The sequence below is a fragment of the Delphinus delphis genome, chromosome 13, assembly GCF_949987515.2.
Source record: "Delphinus delphis chromosome 13, mDelDel1.2, whole genome shotgun sequence".
NCBI lineage: Eukaryota > Metazoa > Chordata > Mammalia > Artiodactyla > Delphinidae > Delphinus > Delphinus delphis.
In genome coordinates this window covers 3,498,314-3,510,613 of record NC_082695.1, presented here as the reverse complement: position 1 = coordinate 3,510,613, position 12,300 = coordinate 3,498,314, and the positions used below count along the sequence as shown (strand labels likewise).

Below are 12,300 nucleotides of genomic sequence, written 5' to 3'. Positions count from 1 at the left end.
GGTTTTATTCTTTTTCTTCATTTTCTGTTTATTTTGTTCTGATTTATCCCCAGACTCTTTACTGATTATCTAAATCTCCTCTTAGAACATTCATTCACATCAAATTTATCAGGAAAATTCCAGTTTCCTGAAGACGTGTTGCCAGAATTTCTCCATGCTGGCGCTCAGCTGTTATCCAGGACCTCTATTCACCGTGAACCTCCTGTTCATCTCTGTCATGCATTGGATCTTCATTTCCTGGGTCTCATGATTTCTTTCTATATTTACCCCCTTGTTTGATGGAGCACATCTTCAAGTAGTTTTCTGAGCAAGGATGTAGGAAATAAATTTTTGGAGAACTTGCGTATCTGGAAACATTTTCTTCATCATTAGGCTGGATATCAAATGCTAGGTTGGAAATCATTTCCCCTCCGGTTTTTGAAGATATTTTTCATCGCCTTCTGGTTCCCAGAGTGTGTGTTGTGAATCTTGAATCCATTCTGATCCCTGATTCTTTCTTCAGTCTGGAGGATTGCAGAATTCACCTCTCTGTCCCCAGTGTCCTAAGCTGGATCAGTCCTGTGCCTTGGGGTGGGTCCATGTGTTCATCACCCAGGAGGCCCTGCCAATCTGGACACTCACATCCTTTCACTGGGGGAAATTTCTTGAATTACATCATTGGTGATTCCTACTCTCCCTTTGTGTGTTTTTTATATTGTTCAGATGTTGAACCTCAAAGTAATCCTCTTCCATTTCTTTGGGGTTTTTTCTGCTTCCTAGGACAAATGTCCTCAACTCTATCCATCAACCATTCCACTGATTTTCCATTTCTTCTATAATATCTTTAATTTCCAAGGGCTTATTTTTCCCTTTCTGGGTTTTTTAAATAGCAATCTGTTTTTGTTTCATGATTGCAGTATCTTCTCTGATGGCTCTGTGAATGTGAATGATTGTGTATTTTGTTAATTGTGGCCTTTCCTGCATAGGCTCTATTTTCTACAGATTTCTTTTTTCTTCTTTTTTTTTTTGCCTGTTTTGTTCCCTATGTCATGTAGAAACTTTATCAGTGTCCTAAGATTCTTGATTCTTGTTTGCTCATATTAAAAAAAAAAAATGAAGGACTAAAAACCATTAGAAGCTTTGAGCCCGTAGATGGGCCTTGGTGACTACAAACTTCACTGAAAAGTAACCTGGCTGGCTGGTCGGACCAGTAACCAGGGTCAGGACCGAATGGTCTAGAATCTGGTATTTTCCTTAGAAGGTGAAGGTCCAGCTTTGGGGACAAAGGCCTAGGAATCTCAACGTTCAGTGTGCGTGATGTCACGCAGTGACTCTGTGTTTGTCATGGTATCAAATCTTCATGGCCCCCCAGGCCCGACATGGCGTCTGGCAGTCACCCTGTTACAGGGAAAGGGAAGCGTGTTTGCACCTGGCCGCTTCATAAACATACTTTTAGCTAATCCTCCTTATTTTAGCCCTCCTGGACTCCAACTTTTAGTGGTCCCACCAGTTCCTGAGATGGGGGGATTCCGTGGTATAAATTCTGCTCGTTCTTAGCTTTTCTCGCGGACGGCTCACGACTTAGTTTGAAAGTTCACTGACCCTTTTACCCCCTTGTACATCAGCTTACTGGTCCCCAGATCGTTTACGTTTGCTGCACCTTTCTCCCCATCATCACGGGTCTTAAATAGTCCCCTCGACTCTCCTTTAAGTGGGATTTGGGAAAAGAGGATAAGCAGGTATATGTGTTCGATCCGATCTTTTTCTCACCAGTTTATTGATGAGAAAACTGAGGTTCAGACAGGCTAAGAGACATAGCTAAAACAACAGTTCTAAGAGGACTGCTTTGCCTTTTTAAAAAGTCCCTGGCTGGGGCTTCCTTGGTGGCGCAGTGGTTGGGAGCCCGCCTGCCGATGCAAGGGACGGGGGTTCGTGCCCCGGTCCGGGAAGATCCCACATGCCGCGGAGCGGCTGGGCCCGGTGAGCCATGGCCGCTGAGCCTGCGTGTCCGGAGCCTGTGCTCCGCAATGGGAGAGGCCACAACAGTGAGAGGCCCGTGTACCGCAAAAAAATAAATAAATAAAAAGTCCCTGGCTGAGCTTGTTCCCAGAGGAGACCCAGCAAGTCATGTGAAGCGGGTTGGGGACCTGCCTGCACTGATAAAACCGTAACTAACATTTATTAAGTGCATGTTGTATACTCGACAGCGTTCCGATCTCTTTATATGAGTTAATACACTTCATCATCACAACAGCTTTATACCGGGGGTTACCATTACCATGTCCATCTACAGGGGAGGAAAGTGAGGCCCAGAGAGGTTATTATTTGCCCAAAGTCACACAGCTACAAAGTGGAGAAAGCAGTGTGTGCACCTCCACCAGGGTTTCTGAACCTGGGCATTTGGGGCCCTTTGGCCTGGGGAAGTCTGTGCTGGGAAGGGAGGGCTGTTCTGTGCATCGGGTGCCAGCACTCTCCCCGCGGTTGAGACAACCTAAAATGTCTCCAGACGTCACCACGTGTCCCCGCAGGACACAGTCGCCCCTGACTGAGAATGACTGGCCTGGGCAGGCTGGCTTTTCTCCTGACCCCTCCGCTGAGCTACTTCTTGGTTTGGGGACTGCCTGAGGCCGCTTTCCCTCACCCTCAGTCCTGAACAGCAAGTCCCGTGATTCCTGGGTCTGTGGGTAGATCCCTCTCTCACTCCAGTCGCCAATTCCCCGGCATCCTCCGCCTCTGAGGCCCCTCGTCTGACTGCGCCACCGGATATGTAAAAAGCAGAAAAATGAAAAAGAAAGCAACGCGCGCAGCTTAGCGGAGGCGGGGCGCATTTGGAAAGGCCGAGGCAGTAATCTCTTAGCTCTTTCTTGCTCTCTTCGTCCCCGCAGAGCCAAGGTGAAGAAGGGGGTGAACATCTTGAGCACGCGGACCAGCGAGCCTCGCCAGTGGGACATCAAGCCAGAGCTGGGCAACGGCGGCAAGCACGCCACCGCCGCCCTGGTGTGCCAACGCCTGGCGCCCGGCGCGCGCAACAGGTAAGCGCGGGGACCCCTCCCTCCGCGTCGGTGACCTGGGGTCCCATGACCCGGTCTCCGCCTAAGATCCCTGCCTTAGACTCACAGTAACCACTGCTTAGCGGAGCTGTTACACCTTGGCTTGGAATCTGGGGACGCTTACATCACCTGTTGTAGCTTCTGGCATCTCTGGCAGGAAGGGCAGGGCGCTGATTCTGCGGGTCTGTTGTTTGGGTTTGGGAGCAGGAATTAGTTTGCACGGTCTATTGTGCTTTGCGGAGGCTTATTCATTCTCCTCACCTGCACTCTTGTCCTCGAGGCTGTGTCATCTCCCGTTGCCCTGCCGTTGCCCTTGCTTATCAGAGGCTACTTTCTTACAGAGTGTCTGTCCTTTGCGCAAAGGGTGTGATATTGTGATTTATACATATTTGGTCTTCATCCCTGTTCCTGGCATAGAGCTTTGAAAACCGTTGCAATTTCGCAGAATGAGAGCGTAAAGCTGTCTTCTGTTTACGTTAGTAAGGTTACTTTTGGAAAGCCTCCTAGGTCACCTTAAGATGCGGGTTGCAGGGTACCAACCATGTGATTGGAGGAGGGTTGGACCTTTCAGTCCCACCCCTGGCCTCCGTGTTCGAGAGGGAGACTGGAGATTGAGTTCAATAGCCAATGGCCAATGAGTTAATCAACGGTGCCCATTTAATGAAGCCTCCGTAAGAACTCGAAAATACTGGCTTTGGAGAGCTTCCGCGTTGGTGATGGTGTGGAGATTTGGGGAGAGTGGCGCCTGGAGAGGGCATGGCAGCTCCGCCCGCTTTCACCGTGCCTTACCCCGTGCATCTCTGTCACCGGCTCTTCCTGAGTTATACCCTTTCATAATAACCAGTAACCTGGTGGTGAGTCAAATGTTTCTCTGAGTTCTGTGAGCCGCTCCAGCAAATTAATGGAACCCAAGGAGGGGGTCATGGTAGCCTCTAATCGTTAGCCCGAGGGTCAGAAGCACACGGGACAACCTGGACTTGCGACTGGCATCTGAAGGTGGGGACAGTCTCGTGGGACTGAGCCCTTGACCTGTGGGATCGGACACGATCTCCAGGTAGGTAGTGTCAGAACTGAGGTGAAGTGTAGGACACTTTTTCTACTACTTGGTGGTAGTAGAAAAAGGACACACGTCAGAATTGGTGTCAGATTCATAAAGGATTAGACTCAGTCTTCAGTCAGGAGGACTTTAAAGACAGGAGGTGACAGTCTGTGGCGGTGATGCATAGGGGTGGTATGTGACGGTCTAGACAGACATTCTGGAAGATTACTTAACATAATTGCTTTCTGTGTATAAAAGCAACACATACTCGTTTTAGAATATTTGTGAAAACAACTATATGAGGACAAAACTTAAACAATTTATCAATATCTCTTCTACCGAAGGATAACCCACTGCTAACGTTGATTCATTTTCTTCCCCTGTTTAATGCATAGATAACATCTGCCTATAGTAAACGTATAGTAGGTTCACTTATTTTACAAATTTGCTATCATAATATATGTCCAGATTCTTAAGATAATTTCACTTATATTGATAACATCTTCCTTTGACATTAACTATTCCTCAGAAGTATGTTAAGATTCCATCACATAGACTTAACATTCCATAAATCACCATATCCCTAGTTCGAGCTATTTAATTTGTTTCCAAGTTTTATTTTCATAGATAATGCAGCAGCGAACGAGCTTTCACATGAATTTTGTCCACTTCTCTTTTTGCTTGAGGTGGCTTCTTAGAATCAAAAAGTTAGATCGTTTTTTAGGGCTCTTGATACAGTCTGTCAGTGTATTTTCCTGAAGGGATGAGTGCTCAAGGAAGAAACATCCACTTCCATTACTGGATGTATTTTCTTAAGTGAACTCTTCAAACCTGCCCAGAAAAACTCTACAAATGCTCCACTGCATTTAGAAACACCCAGTTCTTTCAGGACTTCCCTTGTGGCGCAGTGGTTAAGAACCCGCCTGCCAATGCAGGGGACATGGGTTCGAGCCCTGGTCGGGAAGGTCCCACATGCCGCGGAGCAACTAAGCCCGTGTGCCACAACTACTGAGCCTGCGCTCTAGAGCCCGCGAGCCACAACTACTGAGCCCTCGTGCCACAGCTACTGAAGCCTACACGCCTAGAGCCCGTGCTCCGCCACAAGAGAAGCCACTGCAATGAGAAGCCTGCCCACAGCAATGAAGACCCAACACAGCCAAAACTAACTAAATAAATAAATTTATAGAAACACCCAGTTCATTTATCTGTAAGACCCTTTCCTCAGTCCTGCCTTCCGTGTGTAGCCAGCAAACACATCTGGTGTCCTGAACAGCTTCCTGGATCAAACACCAACCTTCCGTATCATGACGCCAAGAAGGATTGTTAGTACATCTGAGGGGTGAGTGTTGGGCGTTTCACCATGTGAAAACGTGGCTAGAAAGAAATGCATGCATGGGTCCTTTGCTCTAAGCACGAGATCAGAGGTCAAATTAAATCTCCTGAATCAAATGCACATAAAATCTAATTAACCCACAAGATTAGCGTTGATCATGCAAGTTAAAGGGAATGTGTTCATTAACAGGCAATGGATTTGTGTGTGTAAATAGTTCTTTATGTCACAGTCAGAAGGAGTCTCAAAGCGAGGGAGATAAGCTTTGCTGTGTGGGAGCAGGTTCTGAAGAGTCCTGGTGGCAACCCTGTGTGTTCTGATCTTCTGGGAATTTGACGTTGGGACCAGGTGTGTTTGCGGAGATCGTAAACATCATGTGTGATTTTCCGCTGTCAGCCGCGCTGGATGTCACGGTAGCGGGAACTGTGGTTTAAAATCAGCGTTTCCTTCCTTCTGAATTCTAGAGGTTTTTTTACTGCTTTGAGTTAGACTGGCCACAGGCCGGGTGGTTGTGAGGGCCTGGAATTCCCTGCGTCCTCCCAGGTTTCTTTACATGATGTCTTAGAAGGTAATGGTTGCCTTTGCGGAAGAGCCGCCACGTCAGGACTGGGGTCGGGGCTGTGCTGAAGCCATCCAGTGCCAGCTTGTGAGAGCCGATTGGATTGCTCGAATCTCCTCCCCAGTCTCTCATGCGGTGACCGGCAGTATTTACACCATGGCAATTGGCAGACATCACAAACCAGGACTTCTGGCCATGGTCGGAAGGCCTGTTTGCCAGCACACGACGGAGGGATGTCCCCGCTCACTCACTTCCTCAGCTGGACTTTCAGAAAACATTGCTTGGTTCACGTAAGTCTGAGGTGCTATGCTCCGTGCCAGGTCGATACCCACTGAGGCAGGTCCAGACCCTGTCTTCAAGGAAACTAAAGCCTGTGGAGCACGTAGGAACAGACTGACCGCAGCTCAAAGGAGGGCTTTCGATGACATGGAAGGTGCAAACTTCACAGGGATGTGAGGGCTTACTTCCCTCTGCCTGGAGAGCGCAGGCCAAGAGTATTTGTTGTCTAGTGTTTTGTAAGAAAACACCCCCAAACTGAGACGTTTATTTATTTATTTAAAGAGCATCATTTTTTAAAATATTTATTTATTTATTTTCGCTGCGCCGGGTCTTAGTTGCAGCCTGTGGGATCTTTGTGGCAGCATGTGACCTCTCAGTTACGGCATGCGGGATCTAGCTCCCCGACCAGGGATCGAACCCACCCAGGAGCGTGGAGTCATACCCACTGGACCATCAGGGAAGTCCCCAAAACTTAGATATTTAAAACAACATGTTTGGGCTTCCCTGGTGGCGCAGTAGTTGGGAGTCTGCCTGCCGATGCAGGGGACATAGGTTCGTGCCCCGGTCCAGGAGGATCCCACATGCCGTGGAGCAGCTGGGCCCGTGAGCCGTGGCCACTGAGCCTGCGCGTCCGGAGCCTGTGCTCCGCAACGGGAGAGGCCACAACAGTGAGAGGCCCGCGTACCGCAAAAAAAAAAATCCAACACGTTTATTGTCTCATAGTTTCAGCGGGTTAGAGATCCAGGCACATCTTATCTGGGTCCTCTTCTTGAGGGTATCTCACTAGGCTGCAGTCAGGGTGTCAGCCAGGCTCAGTGGTTTCTCACCTGAAGGCTCAACTCGGGAAGGAACCACTCGCAAGCTCACGAGCTTGTTGGCTCAACCCAACTTGAGATTCTCAGAAACATAAGGGCCTCTGCTTCCTTCCCTGGCGAAACAGCCTCTTCTGTGTACAGTTGGGAGGGAGAAGACCATCCTTCAGGACAGCTGTTTCATGGAGCATTTCCCCCTGTAGCCCAGCACCTCTGAAAGATCTTGTGCACTCTGGTCCTGGAGCCATGTCTGTACACCCTCAGATCCAGGAAGAGACATTGCACCTGGGCCATACACACACCCAGCTGTGCTGCATTTAGCTTCCACCCCCCCCCCCGCTAGAGTAACGTTTTAGCAGTCTGAGCATCTCGGCAACCACACAGAATCGACTCACACCCTACTAGATTGTGCTTCACCCTTCTGGGTTGTGAGGCCAAGGGAGCAATTAATATCCTGTCCGAACCCCATGACTTTAAGTGAATCAAGCACCAAGCAGATGCCTCTGTGGCAGCAGGCAAAGAAGGTAAAAGGTGTGGATGGCGTGTTTGAGCACAGGAACACATGTTGTGGTCCTCTGAGCATACGTTCCTTGGGAAGCATCTTCTCCTTGCTCTTTTCTCTCCCTTCCACCTTCTGAATCTCTTTCAAACCTGGGATCTGGGCTAGTCTGAGTATCTGGGGATCAAGAATTTCATAAAGCCTGGGAAGTGAGCCCAACATTGAGGGAGGGCACAGCCTACCCAGGGCTCCCCTCGACCCCAGGCTTGCACCTTTATCTAATCCACGCTTTCGCCCTAAGCTTTCCCTGGGTCTTACTCTCCCAAGTTCATTCCTTTAGGAGAAACGCCAAAAATTAGGGTTTTCTTTAAACTATGGGCATTCTTTTTTTTAATTTTTATTTTAGTTACTTATTTTTTTTGAAGTATAGTTGATTTACAATGTTGTGTTAATTTCTTCTGTACAGCAAAGGGATTCAGTCATATATATATACATTCTTTTTCATATTCTTTTCCATTATCGTTTTTCACAGGTTATTAAATATAGTTCCCAGTGTCGTATAGTAGGACCTTGTTGTTTATCCATTCTCTGTAGAATAGCTTACATCTGCTAGCCTCAACCTCCCAATCCACCCGTCCCCCACCCCCCCTCCCCCTTGGCAACCACAAGTCTGTTCTCTATGTCTGTGAATCTGTTTCTGTTTCACAGATAAGTTCATTGTGTCGTATTTTAGGGTCCACATATAAGTAGTATCATATGGTATTTGTCTTTGTCTGACTTACTTCACTTAGTATGATAACCTCTCGGTTCATCCGTGTTGCTGCAGATGGCATTATTTCATTCTTTTTAATGGCTGAGTAGTATTCCATTGTATATATGTACCACATCTCCTTTATCCATTCATCTGTCGATGGGCATTTAGGTTGCTTCCATGTCTCGGCTCTTGTGAATAGTGCTGCTATGAACACAGGGGTGCATGTATCTTTTTGAATTACAGTTTCGTCAGGGCATATGCCCAGGAGTGGGGTTGCTGGATCATATGGTAGCTCTATTTTTAGTTTTCTGAGGAACCTCCATACTGTTCTCCATAGTGGCTGCACCAACTTACATTCTCACCAACAGCGTAGAGGGTTCTCTTTTCTCCACACCCTCTCCAGTGTTTGTTATTTGTAGACTTTTTGGTGATGGCCATTCTAACAGGTGTGAGGTGGGACCTCATTGTGGTTTTGATCTGCATTTCTCTGATGATTAGTGATGTTGAGCATCTTTTCATGTGCCTGTTGATGGGCATTCTTGGAAGTTAACAGGGAACTCCACGCTGGCGATGCAGCCTCCAGGGTTCTGAGCAGGACTCGCTCCCCACTGAGGGTCACTGCGTGCCACCTGCAGGCCTCCCGACCTGGCCACGCACACCTGTGCTGTTATCTCCTGAACGCCTGTATTTAAATGGGTTCACCGGTGCATTTTAAAAGTTCCATATTAGGTTTTATTTTTAAAACATTAGCATTCGGGGGGACTGGATCTCTCTGGGGAAGCAAACATAGTATCTCAAATACAGAAACTTAAATAACAGTAATATTCTGTATGTTTCACAGTGCTTGACAACATACAAAATAATACTCTGTATTTCGTAGCTCCTGGCAGTTTACAAAATGCTTTGTGTATGTTATTTCAGTAACTCTTCTCCATGGTTTCCTGAACTGAGAGTCACACTGTTGGGCAGATAAAGAAAAGAAATGAAGACATTCCGAAAGCATCCACTTGAATATTTGTGCAAATGCTTTTTTTTTTTAACAATGTTTTCTTCTAAAATAAACTTCATGTCTATAAATACATAGGAAAAGCTTATATTCACTGCATGAATTAAAGGCGAGTGTCAACAAATACAATTTAAATGAACAAATACTATTGATGGCTAGCTGGCTGGTGTTACCAGCAGAAGGCTCTGCACTTGACCTTGGGGTTAGAAAGGGATTAGCAAATACCCAGGAGGTGTTAAAAATACACTAGCCCCAAATGGAGACTTTCTTTTTTTTTCCTCCTTATTTTTTCTTCCTTATCTTTTTATTAACCTTATTTTCTTCAATGCCCCTATGTCACCTTTATAATCATAAAAAATGTATTAAAAAACACATTTTAAACCCACATTCCATACCTTACGTAGCTATTACCATTATTATACATATAAATACTTTTATATAGGGGTCAGCCTGTGATAGATCCCCTTTCGTAACTTAACGTTGCCAAAGCCCTTTGCCTGCCCCAAGCTTAGTTTGTTCATTAGCTGCCTAACAACTTATTAAGTAAAAAAACCTTAATTTATTTTGAGAGCCCCCTGTTGCAGGGCATCTCGGCGGTCCGTTCCTAACATTTTCGTGTACATAAATCAGCAGTGCACATTTCCATGGCTGTATGGTCCCTCCCCAACCCCCCTTCCTGGGGGACTGCAGGGGTCTTGATGCTGCAGGTGAGATTTGCAGATCTACGTTACAGGTGTGTGTGGTCAGCTGCAAGCTGAGAGGCTGCCCACACAGCAGGGCTCAAGCAGGGACCCTCACAGGAATCGGACCATTTCACCAGGGGCTGCAGACACAAAGGAGCCAGACAGCTAGCCCTGCATGCCGGGTGAGGTAGGTGGAGAGCAGGACAGACTGCACCCGCTTAGGGGGGACGCTGGGACCTTCCCAGGTGAGGACGCAGGCCCCGTGTTGCCCGATCTCTGGATTTTTTTAGAACAGCTGAAAATCCAGACTGTCCTAGAAAAATCTCCCGATTTTTAAACATTAGCTCAGATTTTTAAAATCACAGTGTAGATGAACCAAAAGGAATATTGTTCAGGAAAACAGTCCATCAGTGAATGAATTGTGCAAAAGTGGCCGGTTTGAACCGGTTGCACATTCCACTTTGGGTAAAACTGTGCCTGTTTTCTTTAGGGGGTTAATTGCCTGTATCTTCAAGGCATCAGATTGGCAGCAAAATAGCCTTCCTGGGCCTGGACTGTGTGTCTCTTTTAGAGGGATTTATAACTGAGGCGAGGCCTTTCAGAGATTCAGCTCACCTTCACTGTCACCACATACCTATGACGCCTTCTAAACATGTCATGACACTGCTGTGCTTCCAGCACGTGTTGTGAACTCTCCTTGTTCCTCCTGTACCTTATCCTTGATCATCCTCGGTTTTCATCAAGCTTCAGCCCTACCAGGAAACCTGCCTGGGGCGTGGTGTTTCCTCCTTCCCAGCTTCTAGTGTAGTGGTCGGTCAGCCAGCATCCTCCAGCCAGCCGGTCTAGACGGAAGACATCCTCTGGGTCCTTGCACTTCCGGAGAAAAACCAAATGGTACTCATCCCACTCTTCCCTCTACTCAGGACGGCAGCCACCGCCCACAGCTCCCAAGCCCCTCAGTCAGTACGCTTAAGGCGTGCTCTGCAGCGAAGGAGACCAGGTCAGTCAGGCAGCTCATAAAAGGAGAAGGGCTTTTCCAAAAGCGAAGACCATTGAACGTGGAGAATAAGATGCCCAGTAGGATTCACTTTAGCAGCCTCGATCGCAGACCTTAGATTCACAGCTCTGCTCAGCTGTTTGTTTTCGGAGAATTCTGGGACACGAGCGTGCTCAGAGCTGCTGAATGTGAACCGTTTCAGCAGAGCTTCTGGGAATGATCCACAAAGATAATCTGCTGTTCCCTGAAGGCAATTGCCCAGACTGAGTTCTTTCTGTAAGAGCTGTTTAAAGATGGCACAGAAAATCTGCTAGGCAAACGCCCACGAATGAAAACCCCCCCATCAGTGGGGTGAAGCGTGCACTCCAGGTCCCTAAAGGGAGAAGTGTAAAGCGTCCCCACTCGGCCCATCCTCAACTCACAGCAGACTCGTGTCAACATCTGCAGCAGAGAATTGATTGATATCCACGCTGTGTGTGTGCTCCATAAAGTGTTTGTTTTCCTCCCACTTTCAGCTATGACGAAGGTTAAAGCCCTGATGGTCGAGGTTATTGGTGTTTCCTGTGATTCATAGAAACTAAACTCTCCCAAGGGCATTTGCTGGAAGCCCCTGGGAGCGGGGGGGAACAGGTAGACCATAGGCTTTGAAGCAGCCTGAGAGAAGAAGAGATTTTTCTTGGAGACCCAAGAGCTGGTTCTGTCATCAAAACTTGATCTGACGTCTGAAATGGCCATTGGGTTTCTCCATTGCTTGGTGCTGTTTCGAAGCAGAGCATCAACCATAATTAAGTGAAGTTAAGTCAGACAGAAGAAGAGAAATATTGTATGATACCACTTTTATGGGGAATCTAAAACAGTGATCCAGTGAATTCACAAAACGGAAATAGACTCACAGACATATAAAACAAACTTAGGGTTACCGAAGAGGAAAGAGGGAGAGGGATAAATTGGGAATTTGGGATTAACAGATACACACTACTCTATATAAAATAGATGAACAACAAGGCCCTACTCTATAGCACAGGGAAGTACACTCAGTAGCTTGCAATAGCCTATAAGGGAAACGAATCGAAAAGAATACATATGTATATGTGCGTATATATATATATATGTATATGTATAACTGAATCACTTTGTTGTACACCTGAAACATTGTAAACCAACCATACTTCAATTAAAAAAAAATAATTAAAAACAGAAGTAGAGCATCCGTGGTTTAGTGTCCCATCGAGGCTGCCGACAGTGAAGGCCACCTGCTGTCCAAGGCAAAGCGGCATACTTCCACAGAGAAGGGATGGCTGCTGGGGTCAAAA

General features: G+C 47.0%; 1 protein-coding gene across 1 annotated transcript in view; it reads left to right on the top strand.

The window, feature by feature from the left end:
- The window catches only part of TMEM132C (transmembrane protein 132C), a 370,532-nt gene that overhangs the window by 245,059 nt on the left and 113,173 nt on the right, over nt 1-12,300 (top strand). The window contains exon 3 of the mRNA XM_060027867.1: nt 2,865-3,011. Coding sequence (XP_059883850.1) covers nt 2,865-3,011 — 147 coding nt within the window. The remainder of the gene's footprint in view (nt 1-2,864; nt 3,012-12,300) is intronic.